General features: G+C 35.7%; 2 protein-coding genes across 2 annotated transcripts; both read left to right on the top strand.

The window, feature by feature from the left end:
• The first annotated feature begins 3789 nt into the window (after positions 1-3789).
• Positions 3790-12154, top strand: LOC141839227 (uncharacterized). Its single transcript, XM_074726925.1, has 6 exons — positions 3790-4396; positions 5008-5243; positions 5317-5575; positions 11091-11270; positions 11351-11506; positions 11587-12154. Exons 1-6 carry the CDS (start codon positions 4328-4330, stop codon positions 11758-11760), a joined length of 1074 nt encoding a protein of 357 aa, XP_074583026.1. The 5' UTR covers positions 3790-4327; the 3' UTR covers positions 11761-12154.
• Positions 12155-12780: 626 nt separating this feature from the next.
• Positions 12781-20203, top strand: LOC141838623 (polyadenylate-binding protein RBP47-like). Its single transcript, XM_074726154.1, has 6 exons — positions 12781-13167; positions 16987-17440; positions 17937-18004; positions 18086-18216; positions 18327-18423; positions 19762-20203. The coding sequence occupies exons 1-6, from the start codon at positions 12850-12852 to the stop codon at positions 19909-19911; spliced, it is 1218 nt and encodes a 405-aa protein (XP_074582255.1). The 5' UTR covers positions 12781-12849; the 3' UTR covers positions 19912-20203.
• Positions 20204-20396: the final 193 nt, after the last annotated feature.

Raw genomic sequence — 20396 nt, 5'->3', positions numbered from 1 at the left:
TCAGCTTTAATAATTCTCTCTTTCCTGTAAATTGTTAAAATCAAAATTAAACATTAAAATTCTACACCTTTATTGTTCTCGCATGGATGTTATCTAGTAATTAAAATGCTCCATTTACTTATGATTGTCTTAACCATAACTTAAACTACTCATTTGCATCGGTTGTTTCCATTATTCTTGTTTGATGGTATCTTTTTTGCTTGTTTGGGCTCCTCCTCTCTAAAAGCTAGATCCGTCTTCTAATGATCCAAGATTCGATGAACTAAAAGAAAAAGAATGTTAAAGTTTGGTTGGTTTTACTGACGCGACACTTCGACACTCATATCAAGTACTAAGGGATGCTTATTCAAGAATTGAACTTGGCTAGTTGAGATATTTGGCGATGTCCAATTTGAAGATGATTTTATTTCCTCCCAAATTTCAACATATTTTGAATTATTTGAAATAAACCTCCATCAGATATTAAACCTTTCAGTTTAGGACAAATATCTTGGTAGAGAACTCACTATTCAGATTAATTGGGCCAGTTCATGACTTGGAAACCAAGCTTTATAAAGTTTGTTGCATATCTCTAGTTTTTTCATGTTGTATAATATCAAATTCTCTCCTAGACAGAGTCCCTTCTCGAGGGAATTGTCATCACATTCTCTTTTATGATCGATTCCATTCAGTTTGTTTGTTTTCCTCTTTTTTTTTTCCAAGGGCATTATCACTCAATACCAAATGCTTGTTAACTTAAATATCACTCCTTTTTCGTAGTGTTTTCTGTATATGAACTTTGCTTGAGTTGCTAAACTGCTAATTCACTAGTTTAATGGAACTGCAGTTAATTAGTGCTACAGACGACATCTCTTTTGCTCTATTTTTCACAGAACTGTTAGTTCAAGAATATGCACCTAGCTAGTCGATTGAAGTTAATTTGTCATATTCCTGGCACAGTGTATTGCATTGACTTTCATCCGGCTTCAATTTCGGGCTTAATTGATCAGAAACAGTCATGCTTATTCTGATTGTAAGATGATCACTTGTCAAACTCCTACAGCCTGTGTAGTCTAAGAAGAAAACAAAAAAGTCTCTGTTTGGTGAGGAAAATTGGATTTCATTTCTTGACTAATTCCACCACAAAAGTTGGTGATTGTTGTCGAAACGTCAGTGATAGTTAAAGGACAACTAAGTTTAGAGAATGAATCAGGATATATAGTTGCGTGTGCTTCATGGATAGCTAGCGTGGGATGCGTAGAACAGAAATTGCATTGTATTGTATGCTTCAAAGACACAAAGAAAGGATTATTTGGACGACGCAACATTCACTAGATCAGTTTGGAGAATTTTGGGGACAAAAATCGAAGTCCCATTTTTGATAGATTCTCCAAATTATTTTATTTGTAAGAAGAATACGAGAGTGGGGTTCAAGTGGCGATATGGTAAGTTAAGAATGTGACCTTTTTATTTTATTTTATATTTCGTGGCGGCCACTTGAGCTGTTTTGTATAGTTGGAACGAGACTTTACAGTTTTTTTTAAAAAAAAATGATAATCCCAGTAGCCACATCTCTGGGGTGGTCGGTCCGGTCCCACGGAAGTTTCCCACCGACCATCAGGGTAAATCGGGAAGCGCATACGGTGGTCAATCCAGATGCCCAACATCCTTTGATTGCGTTCCCCATTTGAAGGAAAATTCCTGCAAATACGCCGTAGCTAGGGATCGAATCACGGATCCCTGAGTTACAATCCGGATGTCCTATCGTTGCACCATTGCCCCGGGGACGACTTTACAGTTTTTAAAAGCCCAGAGAGGAAGAGGAGCTATAGTTTTCTCCTTGAAAATCAGGCCAAGTTGGCCTAGTCAAAGCTGTTGTGCGTTCGATTTCATTTTCTTTCTTAGGGTACTTTTTAATTATGAGAATTGTTAAAAGGTGCTGATTTTCTTTAAAAAATAACAATATGTACTTACTGAACCGCATGGTAATGGTTAGTTTCGATATTATTCAAATCACGTATCTCATTTTTATAATATTTAAATCATATATTATATTCTTGAAATATTTTTTTTCTTTTTAAATACATCTGTCAATTTTATCCGAAATTCATTGATAGATTGATAAATTTAGAGACGTTTAATCACTTAAAATTAAAATTAATATATTTTTAAAAATCTTTTTATGTATTTATGTCTTTGAATTTAAATTTGATAACGTAAATTGAGAATGATAAATTTTTAAATTTATAAAAATTTAATAAAATTTATCACAATTTTATATTAAATTTAAGATAATAATTCTTACTAACTAACACTACTAACAAATTTTTAGCTAGAGCTATCAAACGGATCAACTTATGGTAGAGCGGGCCAACTCATCAACTTGACGAGTTAGAAAATCTCTAATCCAACCCAATTCAAGGAGGGCCGTAGGTTAGACGGGCCAACGCACGGGTCTGTTAAAAAATAAAATACAAATAAAAATTTTAAGTTTGAATTATAATTTAAATTGGTTAAGTTGAAAATTTTAAATTTAATTATAATTTTTAAACTTGAATTATAATTTAAATAGATTAAACACACTAATTTATTGAGTTTTCTATTTTAATTTTAAAATTTAAAATAAATAAATAAACTTTCTCAATCCACGAGCCAACTCAAGTCCGCCGCGGGCCAACCCACGCGGGTCGCGGGCCTAGGCGGGTCAACCCATCTTAGAATGGGTTGATAAAATTTCAACCCAATCCGTCTAAATTACTTGGTAGGGTAGGCCAACCTGGCGGGCCTAACCCAAATTGACGATTAAACTCCTCTTATTCAAAAAATAATAAAATTTTAAAATTTTGAATGGGGTAAGTTTATCAATTAATTTTAGATAAATTGACCGATAAATTTAGAAAATTTTGAATTACTTTAAATCAAAATTAATATACTTTTAAAATTTTTTAAAAATATATCTATGATCTGATCTGAATTAGCCAATATAAATTGAAAATAATAAAATTTTAAATTAATAAAATAAAATTTTAAAAATTTAATTTAATTTTTTATTCTTAATTTAGGTTATTAAATTTAGATTCTGAATATAAATATATATTAAAGAGAAGTTTTTAGGAATATATTAATTTTATAAGTGGGTAGGTGATTTAGATAATATCAAATTTACTCAAGCGGTTCAGTAAATATTGAAAAAACAATCATTGCTATAAATATAATAGTCAATAAATAACTGATATAGGTGAGATAATTAACTATTATAATTACAATAATTATTTAATTGACTGCTATAACTATTATTATGATTCTTTTCGTTAAGTAATTTTAACTAATTTATTAAAAATATATATAAAGCTATTTTATGTATAATTTTTTTAATTAAGTTATTTTTTTATATTTTCAGTATAAAAAATATAATAAAATAATTTATTTTTATTTTTTTAAAAAAAGAAATATATTTTTAACGATTCTAAGAATACTTTTTTTTTTATAAAAACAATAATTACCGAGTAATTAACGGGTCGCGAAATCCATCAACCAATTGGCTCGCAGTTGCAGTCGTTAGACCATCGCTGTTAGAAATTGCCACAACGTCGTGCTGAGCTCAGTGCTTAGCTCGCGGACGCCGGTTTCATTGCTCAATTAAGCCGAAGATCGTTGATTAATATAACTGACCGAGCCGTCGAGTCGGGTCAACCCGCCCCCAAATTTGGGACTCAGTCAGAAAATAGCGCGTCGCAGAAAAGTCCCATCAGCTCAAAACCTCGACGTTGGACGTTCGATCTGTCCGAATTTTGTAATTCATGTGATTGAATCAACGTCGCGATAGGATGCTGATTTTCTTCCCTGCATTAGCTTCCGCAAATCTAAGCAAGAGCTTACATCTCCCCTAATCTTGAGCTTCCTCTTGTGAATTACGTCTTTTTTTTTCTTACCTTTCTTTCTGTCGTCTCGATTCTTCCCTATTTGGTTGGCTTTTTCTCTGCCGTCTCTGTTTTTTTGCTGTCTCTCGGTTTTCTCAGACCTTGTCGCCTGCCGCCTCTCGCTCGGCGTACAGGAGGATCCGAAGGGGAGAGACGAGGGTTTCGGGCGGGAGGAAGGCGAAAAGGGGAGAGAGTGCCGCGCGGCGTGATTTGGGGGGGATGGGGGCAATGCCGCTAGCTCACGTGGCGGATTAATGCTTCGGTGCGGGGATACCAAACCCCGCCTCGGTTTTTGATGCTCCCGGAATTCACACCGCAGCGTGCGCCGTCTTCTGCTTCTCGAGGCTTTCGCTCCCCGGTTCTTAAAAAATCTCACCTTCAAGCGGAGTGAAGGCGATACAGTTCATATTGTTCTTCCTCCTTCGCATATGTCTTCCTTTCTCGTCGGCGAACATAAAAAAGGCGAAATGGCTGAGGAGTGCTTCTTTTTGAGTAAAGTACGCGTTCTCCTTTCTTGATTTTCATTTGAGCTCTTTTTTTTTATCCAACGCCTTGTGTTTACTCATAGACACTGGAAAGTTAGGATTTTGATCCTGTTTTGGTTTTGGCTTCTTTGATTTGTTCTCGTTCAACGAAGATATTTTTGCCCACTTACTCTAAGTCAAGTTGTGATTTTTCTTAGGTTTCATGATGCGTTATTTAGTCTGTTTGTCCTTCAATCCACTCTCCAGAAAGTGTTTAAATTCCTTGCTTTCGATCTTGCTAACAGCATTATCTTCAGTGGTAATAAAGTATTTAACATCTGTTATTGAGATTAGGGTTTCTTTTGCTTTTGTATGCTGTATGAATTGTTCAACTTATGCTAATCAGAGAAACTCAGCTGAGATAAGTTTCGTATATCTTCTAGCTTCGCCTACACTTAAAATATTTCTGTTTGGCTAGTGACATTTTTTCCAACTAAGTATTCATTTGGTGCTGGATCTTTCATTTTTATTTCACCTATCCAATCATCGTTAACTATTAAATTTCTTTTTAACCGTGAAACCATTGCATTTTATCTGGATAAAATACCTAATTGCCTGTACATTCTCTCTTTCATCATTTTCAGGAGTTAAGCGTAATAAAGCCACCAAAAAAATCACACCTTGCATTGAGAATGTCTGTGGTAAGTGCCACTATGATCTGTGGCGTCTATATATGCTTAGTGTGCCTGAAGCAAATTGGAAACCAGAGCATGCCTAGAGTAGTGAAGTTTGAGGTAACAAAAGAATCTTGTAGTGATCCTGGTATCTCACCATCTGAAATTTCTTATGTGCATTACCCAAGACCAGCAACTTTTAGCAGGTATTGAAATCTCCAAGTTATCAATTCTGGTTGGTATTCTACATTTTGTTAGGTGATTGTTTTAAACATTCAGGGATGAGTGTGCATGTACACCAGTTCGCTTCTTCGCTATCTTGTCAATGCAGAGGTCTGGAAGTGGTTGGTTTGAGACTCTGATGAATAGCCACCCCAACATTAACTCAAATGGGGAGATCTTCTCTGTCAAAGAAAGGAGGAGTAACATGTCCTCTATCATACAGACATTAGACAAAGTCTACAATCTGGATTGGTATAGTAGTGCTTCTAAAAATGAATGCACGGCTGCTGTTGGATTGAAATGGATGCTTAATCAGGTAAAAAATGCATGATTGTGTCTATTATACATTGCTGAAATCCATTTTAGTGTCTATAAGTAAGATGCAAACCAATCTTCCTCTTTGAACTAAAATGTCTGCAAAGTGGAAGCAGCTAAATGAGAGAACACATGAGCCCAGCCAATGGCCAATACATTCCAGTAGTCAATCCTTTCCGATTGAAACACCTCATTGAAGCTAGGTGTGCTTTAATACCATGACATCATCACCTATCCATTCTAGAAAAAACTGACATTAATTTGATGGACCTATGCACCTAGTTACTATCCAAACTGCTTACCTAATTTATGGCATTTAACTTGTTTAAGTATTATAACCCCTATATTAACTCAAACTTCCAATTTGGGACTAGACAAATGCCTTTGGGTATGTGTTAGTTGCAAAACACCACTGAACCCACCATATGAACTTGTTCTTGCTACTAAAACCACCAAACACTGAATTTTAGTTTAACTTGTTAAGGAGGGTGAGGAACTTGAATCCACCTAGTTTTGGACTGACGTGTTTCGACTCTAATGGAGTCTCGCAAACAACACCCTATCCTCACAAGATTTTGACAAGGTAAACAGGGATAAGGACCTTGAACTCTGTGCACTCTTGCCTCTCCTTCAATGAGATAAGCTGAGCCTAAAGAACAATACTCTCAGTCTCAAATACTGAAGTTATCATAATTGTCTTCTCATCATAGAATAGAGGAGAAAGGCACTTAGGAGAGTAATCAATGTCAGGATTTCAAAGGAGAAGATATAGATTCTCAGCTGGAGCCTTTTTCTAGGACCTCGATTACTCCTCCATGCAACTGCCAACTGGGACTGAGGGTTATCATCATAAGCATAAAGTAAGGCTATATGCCCACCATGTGGTCTTGCAAGCACCACAGCATATTGGTGGAGGCATTCTGATTCTAATTGATTATTTTTTAGGTGTAATATGGAAGTTATATCTTAGTCACTGAACTAACAATATCCAATTAGTGCTTTTGCCATTAGACCAGTGCATTTCCAGAGATTTAAGATACCAATAAGTCACTTGCTCTTTGAGGCTGCTTGTCTGACATGAAGATGGAATTTCAGCACTGAACTAGTGTCTCAAGGTGTGTTGAATTAAGAAGCCTGATCATGTAACCCGAACAAATCTAAGACCTCAGCTAGAGGGTTAACTGAGGTTTGACCTTAAGAGGAATATATTAATATGAAAATTCAATGGAAGGAAAGAGGGTTGGTTTGTCCCTGATAAACACCACACAAACAAGGGTCTTTAAATATCTAAACTACAAAAGTTCAGACCTAGGAAGGAAAGCATATATGTACTCCATTGAAGTGGGGGCTATTGATCCATGCCAAAGGGGCAAAGAAATAGCTCACAAAATTCTAACTTTTCTGTAGCCTTGAGAGCATAAGTATATCTTGACATGGGTTGACTAGGTTATCAGTTGGTTTTGATTGTTTTGAAATTTGCTAGTGGTCTACAGGTAAACTTACAGAAGGCTAGTTTGGTTGGTATTCTTGATCTCAAGAGCATGCCTTTGAGGTAGCACAGAGTTTTGGTTGTCATGCAACAACTTTGCATTTCCTGTATCTTTGTTTGCCTTGCAGACAAGTCCTCAAAGTAGAATCATTGGCATCAAGTTCTGGAGAAAACAGACTTGATACTTGGGCGTTTCCTCTCCATTTTTAGCACCATTGAAATTGAAATGGACTATCCATTAAATGGATTGCTGGAAGAGAGACTTTTCTCCATTCTATGCACAGATATCAAATGCTTAGTTAAATGATTGCAGATTACTGAGTGATAATGATGGTTTAGGAGTGATCAATCTAGCCTTTAATATGCCACTCTTGCAGGGAAACAGTGATGGACTATTTGAAAGTTCAAATCACCCCTGCACAGAAATTGTTACCAAGGCATTTTCTTTAGGGAAAAATGGCATGATGATTGATGACATCAACAGGTTCTTGCACCTCTGCCATTTTGAGGTGCATTTTAATATCTAAATGCCTTTGTTTGGTCTGTCACACTACCAAAAAGGGTATTGAAAATTTTATGTTTCCATAGGAAGCCTTGGTTAAATAGGATATCCGTAGATAACTGATATCTGCAGATAGTCTCCCTTGTTCTTTGTATGCTTGCCCTGTATCAAGCGTAGATATGGATAACTGATTGAAATTATAATTTTGATGGGATTCATGAAGACAGATGTTGGAATATGCTTGCTATAAATATGTGATCTGGCCTGTGTAAGCGTAGGCCTTGATAAGGGGTGACTGCCAAGTAACCTTCTGGGGGAGGAAGTTATTTTACTCAGTTGTGAAACTATCTTGACATGGATAGTTTGAGTGGTATTGATTGAGGCTTATGTCGACTGAAGGGAGTTATTTTGCTCCAATGTGAACTTGAAACTTGTGGTCTACCATGGGTCAGAATGAGCTGGGTGGGAGACTGAACACCGACCTTACTCTTGATGCCTAAGATCCAATCCAAAGCCCCAACATGAATGCTTCCCAAACTAACTGGGGTGGGCTCGGTGATGGATGAGGTGAGATCTAGTGATGTGTTATTGGGCGGTTTCCTTTTGCGAGAGGAAAAACCCCTTGCCCCTGCCCGTATCCAGCTACCTGTTGGCAATATGCCATTTAATTGCTCCACATGTTTAATTGATCCAGCTATTTTCTTCCCACTTATCGTGCCTTTGCTGGGTCATTTTGATAGTTTATTTGTATCTCAGTATTTTGTATTTTTCTAATGTTACATATATTTGGTTCTCATTGGTGATTAGTTATACTGAGTTTATTCTCGCCATGGTGTGTTTCTCAAGGTGCTAGCTATGGCACGTCTCTCTGCACCTTATTGCTTGGGTTAGGGTCTTCTCAGAATCTAAGTATGATAACCTATTTCTTCATTCTGGCACACCACTTTTAACGTCTCTTTCTTCCTACATTTTCTTTAATTTAACTATTTCAAAATCTAGCTAGGCACCCGATTTCTTAGGTTCAATGCTTTTGTATCTTCAGTTGTCTTCACTTTGATAAGTTTCAACGACCTCTCTTCCTGCTTCCCTTTTCTACTAGCATAGATTCTGTATGCAGATGGTAACACGCACATCAGTATATTTGGCTCGGCATACATGTTTACAATGGGCTGTTTGTCAAAGTTTCTTGGTTTGCCCCTAAGATCAATCATATCTTACTGGCTTATGATAAGTCAGAAATGCCCAATTGAGGATTAGGTGTAATCCACCAATTTCCATCCATATGTTCTGCCTATCGGGAGACTGTTCATTGTCCGTCAATCATATGGAAACAAGAAACATGGGAAAAGGACAAAGGATTCGTGTTATCCCCTGCCAAACATTTGATAGTGAAGCAATCACTTGAGGACTAGACCCCTTGAACCACAGATTTTCCTTGCAGCATGGTGTGTGAGAAATGGATCCAATTTTTACTGCCTTTTGTTACTCTAGTAATGCTTTGGTACGAGTTGTTTTTTGTTTGTTTGTTATCCTTTCATTTTTTTTTTTACTGCAAGTAATTGTGTGCAGGCACACTCATCCAGCACTTGATTATCTTCTCTAAAAGAAAACCTCGATGTGCTTTATATAAATGAAAAATTAGGATATCATATGCCATAGGGACAATGATAGGGGTAAATCCTTGTTTGTCTTTTCCACTGATCTAAAACATGTAAATCACTTGGTTACTGATTCAAGTTAAAATTTAAATTATTTCATTCACTTCATTATTTGAATTTATATCTGGATCTCTGCTATATTGACTCAAATGAATGAGTCACTGATGGATGTATGTTACGATCCTCATAAGAAGAATATTGATGGTCTTAGGTCTTAAACCTACTTGTGTATTACCAATAAACATTTGGATTTAAAACTACAACTATGCAAAATATATTACAAATATTATCACCTTCAATGTAAATCCAATATTTTATTAATTGTCCAATGTTTGTTTTTCATATTTTTATGATTGTGATTATCTAATCTAAATTTTTATCATATTTATGTTTATTAAATAATGTACTAATATTACTTAAAACTATACAATAATAAATGAGAAGTTATGATTAACAACTGGAATAGTGTAGCAGAATATAATAGTTCTAAAATATCATTTTTTCCCCAGAGTTCCATTAATGTTGTACAACACTGGAACTTTTTTTTTACATCTTGTGTTTATATTGTCGTGACATAAATTGGAAATCTTGGTGCCAAAAATCTTAAGATAAATATACATAATTACTGTAATATGATGTTCACATTCACTAATTATTATATTGAACAATCACGAATATAATAATTTATAATTTAAAAAATACAATAAAGATGAGCAAGCTTACTATTTAATATAGGATTAAAATTCAGATTTCAAACTAATTATAGTAGCATCATTGTTTGATGATGCATTATCAAACATTATGAAAATGTTTTTTTTTCAGTTATACCATAAGCATATGCTACACTATAAATAAATAAAAAAATATTTGAGAGAATTCTATATGCATTATCAGGATATTCTAAATATTAAAACTAATAATTTTACAATAAAAAGTTATTATCTATGTACTGTGCCAGATTGCATTATGTTTCCAAAGATTCTATTAGATGAAGATTGTTAATGCCTTGACAAATAATTAAAAATCTTTACGATCAACCATTGAAAATGATGAGTCATGCTTCAGCCTATATTTTTTGAGTCCAGTAAAAGGAGTAAGACTACTAGGAGTGAAAACCTAAATTGCTTGAGCAACAACAATTATAAGGTTTGACTTAGCGAGTAAGGTGTCTCTTCAACCTTTGAAGAAGAGTTGCAATGCAAACCTGCATTTCTTATGCTGCAAAGGTTGGAATCCGCCAACCTAGAAGAGTTGCCCAAAACCTGCATTTCTTAGATTGCACTCTTTCTTCACCACTACTAATAATAATGCCTAATGAATCTCAAACATGAATTCTCTTATACGAGGGATATTTAATGTCAATGATATCTTGAGGATTGTGATTGGTTTTAGTGTGTGGTGTCCTGTACAGCTAGCGTGCGGTGTGTGGCACACGGGCCAATCCATTACTGGCCTAGCCACATTGCCTGAGCTGCCTTTGTGCCCAGCCTGGCTCGGCCTGACCAGCCTGTTTATATGGGTTGTTTGAGCTAAAACCAGAGACATAGAAAACTTATTAGTAGGGAATAAGATGACTCTCTTCTATATTATCCCCTTGCTACGGGACTAGCTTAAATTTCACATGAATTTTTTTTCCCAACAAAGTTGACAAGTACAGCTGCCACCAATCCAGTTTCTGAGAAACAATCGTTTTAACGAGTCTGCCTGCTCAATAGTGTCCTGTATTAGCTTCTTTAGATCTTCTGTTAACAGTCTTATTTCCATTGAAAAATTCTTTTATTATTATAATCTCTCAGGACTTTTCTTGAGCACTCAGCTCTAGAAAAGTAAGTCTCTCTGCTGATTACATTGTTCCTGTGATATACAGGGTCTTATGGATAATCATGAAGAAATAGTCAAATACTTCAATGAAAGACGGGTGTATGCAATACTCTTGTTCAGAAGAAACTTACTTCGTCGTATGGTTTCACAACTTGCAAATGATCATGATCGCATAGCAAAGCAATTAAATGGCAAACATAAAGCTCATGTGCACTCCGAATATGAGGTGATTTATTTACATTTGTCAATCATAGATGATATGTTCTTACAAACACCATAATGTATAAGTGCATTACTCACTTTCAGGCTGATGTGCTTGCAAAGTATAAGCCCTCCATCAATGCAACACAAATGATGTCCCATCTCAGGTACTCTGATGAGTGTGTTAAAAATGCTTTGGGTTACTTCAACGACACTCGACACATGGTTTTGTACTATGAGGATCTCATCTTGAACCGCACTGTGAGTTCTCTGGTAACTTATTTAGAACTATCACTTGTTATTTACACTTATTCTTAAAAAAAACTTTCATTCCCTTCCAGAAGCTGGGTGATGTTCTAGATTTCTTGAGACTACCCCAGAGGCATCTGGTGAGTCGTCATGTTAAGATACACCGAAAACCACTGGACAAGCAGGTTGAGAACTGGGAAGTTGTTGTCGATGCTCTTAAAGGCACTGAGTACGAAAGTTTTCTGAATGCGGACTACACACTGTAGATTATCAAAGTGAACCCTGTCGATATTGAGTTGTTATACTCGCCGAAGTCCTTGCCAACATCAAACTTTGCCATTTGATTGCCATCTCAAGGTGCAAGCTCTGAAGGCTAGGGATTTTTTTTTTTTTTTTTTTAAGATTGTACTCTTTCAATCCTTGTTGAAAGACGACAACAGCCAGAAAATTCTCCACAAGAGCACTTGATAATGTATAGTATTTGCCTTTCTCGCTGCCTAGTCTATATATTTTTGTTGAAGCATCATCAGCAAAGAAAAGGAATGAGTTGAAAATTTCACCAAAGCATCACAAGGAATTTTTCTGTTTGCCCTTGTTTATATCTTAAGTTTGTGTGTTCTCAAGATTATTTGTGACTAACTGTATTGGAGAAATGAAGTGTTTGAGAATTTTGTTATGGTTTACTTTCTTGTTTTCTAAACTTAAATTGGCTATCGCATCGACCATCTTGATAAAAAGTTTTTTTACCCTTGTTTGTAGCGGAGGAGGTGAGCATTGCGAGTATCTACCATTTGAACTCTGCTCTCCTCTGCTTCTCTGATCTCTCTAGTTCATGGCTACTGCCATTGCCGAGTCTCGTCTGGTTCTCATGATCATTGCTTCTGCTGCAACAGCAGCAGCGACCTCCGAGGCGAGGCAACTGAGTCGAAGCAACGAAATGGTGGCGGCTCCGCCGGTGGCGATCTTGCACGATGCACGCCCTACGACGCCAGGGCATAGTCATGGCTTAGGGCACGCAAGGAACAACAAGCGCGTGGATTAATCTTTTTTTTAATATATATATATATATATATATATATAGAAAAAAACCAATGGTGGCGTCATGTATTGAACCGGTACGTTGTCACTTTCCGTTACGGAGCATGGATCTGGTCAAAACTGCGACTGGGCTTCCCACGAGACACTTTCGCCGATCCGCGATGCCTATTGTTAGATCCGACGGCTTACATCAAACCTCCGCTCGGAAATGACTCCCTATTTAAAGCCTCTGATTAGCTTCCGTGAGATCTCTCTTTGGCCTCCCTCCCGTTGCGGCTCCGCCTCGCTCGTGGGACCTGAGCGCAACGTTGGCGACGATGCAACCTGCGGGTGGTATAGATCCGAGGCGAACACCGCCACCTCCTTCACAGGCTTGGGCTGCCGTGCGGTACCCGGCGCCGGCGATGGTGATGCAGCATCCTATGATGGCGCCTCCGCCGCCTCCCTTCGGACACGGATTCGTGCCCTACTACCAGCCACCGACACCACCTCCACTGCCTCCGCTGAAACCCAGCCGTCACCAGCAGTGCGGGGATGCGGCGGCCGACGAGGAGAAACGGTCGATCTGGGTAGGGGACCTCCAGTACTGGATGGACGAGAGCTACCTACACAGCTGCTTCGGCCACACCGGTGAGGTCAGGATTTGGAATTTCTTTGTCTAGTGGTATTTTTCTGCTTAAGATGAAAACATATTTTGCTTTCTTCAATTGATGTGTGTGGGGTTGGGTATTTCTGATTCCTTCGATTAAGTTGATCTAAGCATTCTTACTTTTGATATGACCCAGCTGATTCGCGAAAATGAAGTAAATGGGTTTTTTTTTTAAAAAAAATTGTATTCACATAGGAGGTGGGTAGTTTCTTAATTTCTGCTAAAAACTTAGAAAAAGTAAAGGTCTTAAATTTTAAGCAAACAAGTGCTATGCTTGGTCAGAAAACGTTTATTTAGGCAAATGCAACAGACTTGAGTCCCAACTAGTTTTGGTTGTACGGGTCTTAACATATCATTGAACTTTTGTTAGACTATCGTTATTGCTGTTCAAATCTTTTAAATCATCTTTAAGTATATTAAATATAATTTTATTTTGTCCCTACTCCTCGCTACTTTAATTTTAATTGACTCCATTTGTCTAGCTATAGAATATACTCATTTTATCACCTATTTGAGTCATATATTTGATCTCTTCCATATAGTTCTATTTTTATTCAATCTTTTATGGTTATCCTACACATCCATCTTATCATTGATCAATCCAAGAATCACATGCAAAATTTAGCAAGAAAAGAAAATATCTATGATAAAATCCATATCTTTGTCAGTCATGTCTTCAATCAAGGTTAGTCTTTCCTTTTCATCCTGTCTCCTTATGATGATTCTCTACAGGGAAACCAGAACAACTAAAAGGTAACAAAGGACCTATAATCTCTATTTATAGCTATAAAACCCTAATCTATTCGTTCCATTATGGTTAGGGACATCTTAATCCTTGAGCACACCTTCTTATGAGTTAATTTTAGTTTCAACTCATTTAGCCTGGTTTCAAACAAAACCATAAAATAAATTAGCGATTAATGTTAGCTCACAATTAAGAAAAATTTTCAACATTTTCTCACAGATAACATTAATTAATGGCTATATTCCATATATATTTTTATAACAAGACTATACCATACTTGAGAAAAAACCTGAGCTAATATTAAAATAAACTATGTTTCTGCAAAACAATTTTAAACTAGATGAGATCATTTCAAAGCAATATGTTCGTTGAACTCACATCAACATCAAAATCTAACAGAAATTAGATCATTCAATGATATAATTCCTTCCATAATTACAAATGTTAATTTCCACTAACATGGATTAAATATAAATGTGTAGCAAAAAATATCATCATGAATGTGATTATAAATGTTATTTTTACTATCAGTCCACTGAATAATTTCTCTTTAATCTGAGTGAGAAATCCGTATTTCTTTACTCTTTTCAAATTGTATGCTAGAAAGTAACCTGATGATAATCATATCTTTAAAAATTTTCCTTGACCATATGAAAACTTTCTGATTTCTTCAAAACCTTATGAGCAATCTCTTGGCAGTGAAATGTCAGAGTTTATGCTTAAGAGAAATATCTTATTCTAAAGACTCTTGATGTATCAATTAACATGTAGATACACCCATATGAAAAATGGAACCATTTTTACTTGTATAGAAGCATTATATCATGACACAAACTTAGCTTGCATTATGGACTCAGGGCCTGCTTCGCATTTCTCCACAAAGTAGCTCCTCCTGTTAACATGAAGATGTACCAAAAGTAGAGTCCATGTCATGAGGACCCCAACAAATCTAAATTTTAATTCCTAGTTGCCTCCAAAAGCTATAATCTTTTATAAGCAAGCATGTAATCCTTAGTTTTTTTGTTTCTTCAAAATACTTAGACATATTTGCTGTAATCCAATGATTCATACCAGGATTAGACTTGTGTCTACCAAGTCAATTCATTGCAAAAGCAATATCAAGTCTTGTGCAAGCTTAAGCATGCATCAAAGTTTAATTGCATTGGTATAGACACTATACAGCATGTTCTTCATGGAAATCTTCTTAAGATTATGTTTCTGAATCAACTTATATCTTATTACCCTTAACCGCAGGCAAATCTCCAACTTTAAAGTTTTCAATGGCAAACCTTTTAAGCACATGTTCAATATTGATCTTTTGAGAGAGTCCTAACATTTTACAAGATTTGTCTCTATGACTCAATCCCCAGATAAAGGGGTCTTCTTCAGAACCTTTTGTCTTTAATGATCTCCTTAAAAATTGTTTGCAATTATTTAGAAGACCCATGTCATTGTTTTCAAAGTAAAATATCATCAGCATACAACACAACAAAGATAAAATTGCACTCACTGACTTTATGGTTTATGCATTAATCTACTTTATTTTCTTCTAAACCCAAATCAATTATCATCAGCTTATCAAACTTTAAATTCCACTTTTGGATGCTTGCTATAGCCTATAGATGGATTTTTTTTTAATTAACCAACTAGACACTCATTTGTTGTTGTCTCAAAATATGTTGACTGTGTGAAGGTTTCATGATGATCAATTCCTTTTTTGTGTGATTTTTTTTCTCATAATTCCTCAAACCTTTATATTACCTTTGGCATCTGTTTTGAAAACCCATTTGCAACCAATAGACATACATATTATGATATCAACTTGACCAATATCATAATTTCCCCAAGGAACATAGTGTCTTCCATAAACAATTGTAGGTTGCCTTAGTATAGTGGACCTCCTTTTAAGTTCATCATGAAATAAAACATACTTCTATTTATACTTAAAATTAATACTGTAGCAATTAGATAATAATAAGAATTATGGAGAAACAATTAATAAAAAAAACAAACATTAGAATTTATCTTGATGTATACCGTGTGTGTTGAGTGCTAGCACAGTGTGATACTCATTGGGGCATTGTAGCACAAGAGCGATTACAATATTGTGTTTCAACAATTGACCAGAATAGAACATTGTTTTACTGTGCTGCCCAACTTGGCACATGATTGATTGTATTTTGTTAATGAATGTTTGCTGGCTGCTGTCATAACATATTCAATAATGAATATTCATGGTTTAAAACTTGGAGTATTCATCTGTTAGTTTCTTTAAGTTAAGAACGATACTTTTACCATGACATGAAATGCATTTTCATGAACATTGTCATGACTGCTGATTATTGTGTTCTTATTATCTTGTATAGACTGGAGGAGTCTGATTTCTGAAGTATGATCTTAATTTGGTGCTATGTTTGTCTCAAATTCTTGATGTCCACAAAAATGGACCTTTGAACAAACCTTTTTTCTGAATAGTTTGCACAAAATAATTTGTTTGCTGAACTTTGGTGCGTGGTATATACACTACAGTTGACTTGATCAGCTAGTCCTTATTTGTATTAGCTGGTCTGCATGGGAATTCATGATATCCACCTGCGATTAATAATGTCTATTCTATTTGTTGGCTGAACTTTTTGGATGTGGATTATACACTATGGTTGACTTGTTCAGCTAGTCTTTATTTCTATTAGCTGGTCTGAATGGGAATTGGAGAAATCCACTGCAATCTCAATATTTCTTAACCTTCATATCCCTTGATTCTGGGAGCAAATAGGACCACAACAATCAATTTGTATTATCTTCATCTTATTAGAGTTCAATTTGATCTTTTCAAATGTAACTCTGCTGTATGCTAGTGCAATGAACAATCAGCAATGAATGATCTCAAAGCTTGCTCAGATTAAAACAAAATGTTGTTATGATTTTTTTTTGGGTGCAAGCTGTTTGTTGCATTTAAACAAGAACAATGCCTTATCCTAGTACTTTCAATTACTCTTTGTCCCATGTCTAAGGAAATTCAAAGCAACCTTATGTTCTATGTTGAAACAACATCCCATGCAGGTTGTCTCCATAAAAGTTATCCGCAATAAGCAGACTGGACAATCAGAGGGTTATGGGTTTGTTGAACTTCACTCACACGTTACTGCTGAAAAAATCCTTCAGGACTTCAGTAGTCATTTTATGCCGAACACAGATCAGTTGTTCCGGTTAAATTGGGCATCATTTAGCATGGGCGATAAGCGTTCAGATCTTGCTTCTGATCACTCTATTTTTGTAGGTGATTTAGCTTCTGATGTTACAGACGCACTTCTGCTTGAAACCTTTTCTATTAAATACTCCTCAGTAAAAGGTGCAAAAGTTGTTGTTGATGCAAATACTGGGCGCTCAAGAGGTTATGGATTTGTAAGATTTGGAGATGAGAATGAAAAGAAGCTTGCTATCACTGAGATGAAGGGTGTTTACTGTTCTACTAGGCCTATGAGAATTGGCCTTGCTACTCCTAGGAAGTCTTCTGGTATGTGTGACTGAACTAAAATTCTTCATTTGAATTTCCTGATACAGTGCTCTTCTACAAATAGTTTTCAGAACTTCAGGTCATAGTTTATCTATGGATTTAATGTCTAGGCAGCCCTGAGTAATGTTATCAGGTGCTTGAATCATATATATTTCATGGATTTTGTCTTCACATTTACTGAATAAGTGGTCTTTTATCATGAGCCTCCTCAGTCTTTGTGAAAAATGCCGTCCTCTATTTATTTTGCTTACATTGTGCTAGTTTTAATTTGTATGATTTTTTTTGTTGTATACAACCCTACATTAGCACATTAGTAAATCTTGGCCATTTGTTTTTAGATGGAAAGCCTTATATTATCTGGTGGTGGCTCTATAGATAGTTTTCAATGTTCACTCAAGTTCTTGCAAGCATGTGGATTAAAATTTTCGTTCCATTGCTGGCATAATCTGTTTTTAGAAGTGAATACTCATTTAACCACAAATCATGGATGCTTTAGGTGGTTTTAGATCAATTGGTTCACCTTCAGCTGGGTCCCAATCAGATGTAGATTCAGATAATACAACAGTAAGGGATTTTTTCTTGCACACATTAGTAGATGTGCTTCATATTTTTCAAGTTCCTTTGACAATACATTTTGTTGTGAAGGTATTTGTTGGAGGGCTGGATCCAGATATCAGTGAAGATGTTCTCAAAGAAACTTTTCTTCAATATGGGGAGATAGTGTCAGTTAAAATTCCTGCTGGAAAACAATGTGGTTTTGTTCTTTTTGTTCGTAGGTACTTATCATTAATTTCTGTTCTGGGCATTTATAAGTATAAATGCTATATATTAAACGTACAATGGTATTCTATGTATATATATATATATTTCCTTTCAAACCATGCAGAAGTGATGCTGAAGAAGCAATACAACAATTAGATGGTACGACCATTGGCAAACAAACAGTTCGTCTATCATGGGGTCGCATCCCTGCTAATAAACAGGTAACCCTTTGACTCCTGTTGTTTTACTCAGTTAAGCAAATTCATGTTTACTCAGTTAAGCAAATTCATTAGTTTCTTTGCATAAAAAAGTCTTCTTAAGGTTTAGGTAATCCTATGCTCATTCATTGTATTCGATACACAAGAAATCTTCTGAGGTCAAATTAGGGTTTTGCATAACTGTTCAGATCTTCAGATCTTCATAGAGTTCTCACTAGGTCAAAGAGATCTTTCCTTCCCAATTTGAAATGTAATTGATTAAGCCTTACTATTGAAAAATTTGATTGTCAAATACGCTTGGTGGTCTCATGCAGTGCAACTAGGTACCTTGGCTCTTCCCTGTGTGATAAAATAGAAATAGCTTCATCAATTTATTGATACATAGATATTTGGAGACCATTATTTCAAATTATTGTGAACTATAATGTTGCTAAAATGTTTGAGAATTTGCCATGTATTTAACTGTCCCCAGCTAGTTAAGGCACTATGATATTGTTCTCGTTATAATATTCAGAATATTATCAACAAAATAATGAAGAGCCACATACCAGACCAGTATCCCCAGTAAGCGTCAATATATATGGTGCAGGTGATGCATCATGCATCTTTCTTGTAGAATGGTCTGCAATTTGAGACTTATTTTCACTGACTAGAAGACATGTTATGGTACTAGTATTCTGTTTGCCCCTATTTAGCTTGGTCTCGCATGTTTCTGTTATTGAGAAATTTCATAGTTCTTGAATGTGTCAGATAGGCTGCATTTGTATTGTAAGGAAAAAAGCTGTGCTAAAGGTATTTGATACTTTTAACAGTGAGATACATAAAATATAGTCCATTAGAAAGTCCAAGTTAGTCGCTCAGTGGCTTTATTTTTGGATCATTTCTATATGCAACACTTTTTTAGGTTCTTTTTATTTTAGCCTGAACTTTACAATGTTTTAGTTATTCATAATCTTTAGATATTTCAATTAAGGCCTTCATTGGAACTCAAGTTTTGTCATTTTTGTTCAATTTTCTTCTGAAACACTATCAGCTCTCATGTTGACCTCACAAATCACATATAGATTAAAGGCCATGTAGAATTATCATTTAAATTCCATTTCAATTTAGTTTATGTAGATTATATGCCTATGGCAACCTTATTAATAACATGCCATAATTAAGACAAAAAACTAGAGTTTGTCGCACATTGAAAGAATTGTAAGCTGAGACCCAATTTGAAAGAATTTCAAGAGTAGGTACTATGCGAAGTAAACAACCATTTTATTCTCGTATCCAAATGCAAAATCATTAAAGTCCAGAACCTCTAATCTCTTGGATCTTTTTTGCTTTTGTTTACAGTCGAGAGCTGAGCGGGGCAAATGGTGGAATGGTGCCTATTACAGGGGCCAAATGTACGACGGATACAGCTTAGCTCCTCACTACCCAGGCATGTACGCAGTTCCATACGGGGCTTATGCATTTTACGGAAGCCAACAGCAAGTGAACTGAGAAGACTTCCTGCGACTTAAAGGCAGAGCAGCCATAGGTGTAGTTGTGTTCAGCAGGTGTTACGCTAGTAAAAAAAATCCCGCTGTGCTGGGTAAACTTATGAACTAAGTTTGAACTTAAGGTTCTTACTAAGAGATTTTGTTCCAGGTGATAACTAAATTTAACTTCCACTTGCGCAGAAGTGTATGCCAATTGATAGATAAAGTGTTAGTTCTGAGAACATTATTCCTGAAACAGTAACTAACAAATATTTAATAAGCGGAATCCGTGATCAGTTGATCACTGCAGTGAAGTGTTATTCTTGTTTGAATTAATTAGGATCGTCTTTCATTACTAAATTCTCGATATACATTGGAATCAGGTTGGTGCTTTTGTGCGTAGATAATTCAATTGTGATTTTATTTTATATTTACTTCCTAGAGTATCTGGAGATATATATTTTATCATTAAGCAAACAAAACCTTTGTAGAAATTGTGTATGTTTA

The sequence above is a fragment of the Curcuma longa genome, chromosome 11 (assembly GCF_044706935.1).
Source record: "Curcuma longa cultivar G26 ecotype Majalengka, Jawa Barat chromosome 11, ITB_CL_G26_1.1, whole genome shotgun sequence".
Taxonomy (NCBI): domain Eukaryota; kingdom Viridiplantae; phylum Streptophyta; class Magnoliopsida; order Zingiberales; family Zingiberaceae; genus Curcuma; species Curcuma longa.
This window is presented reverse-complemented; position numbering and strand designations above follow the sequence as displayed.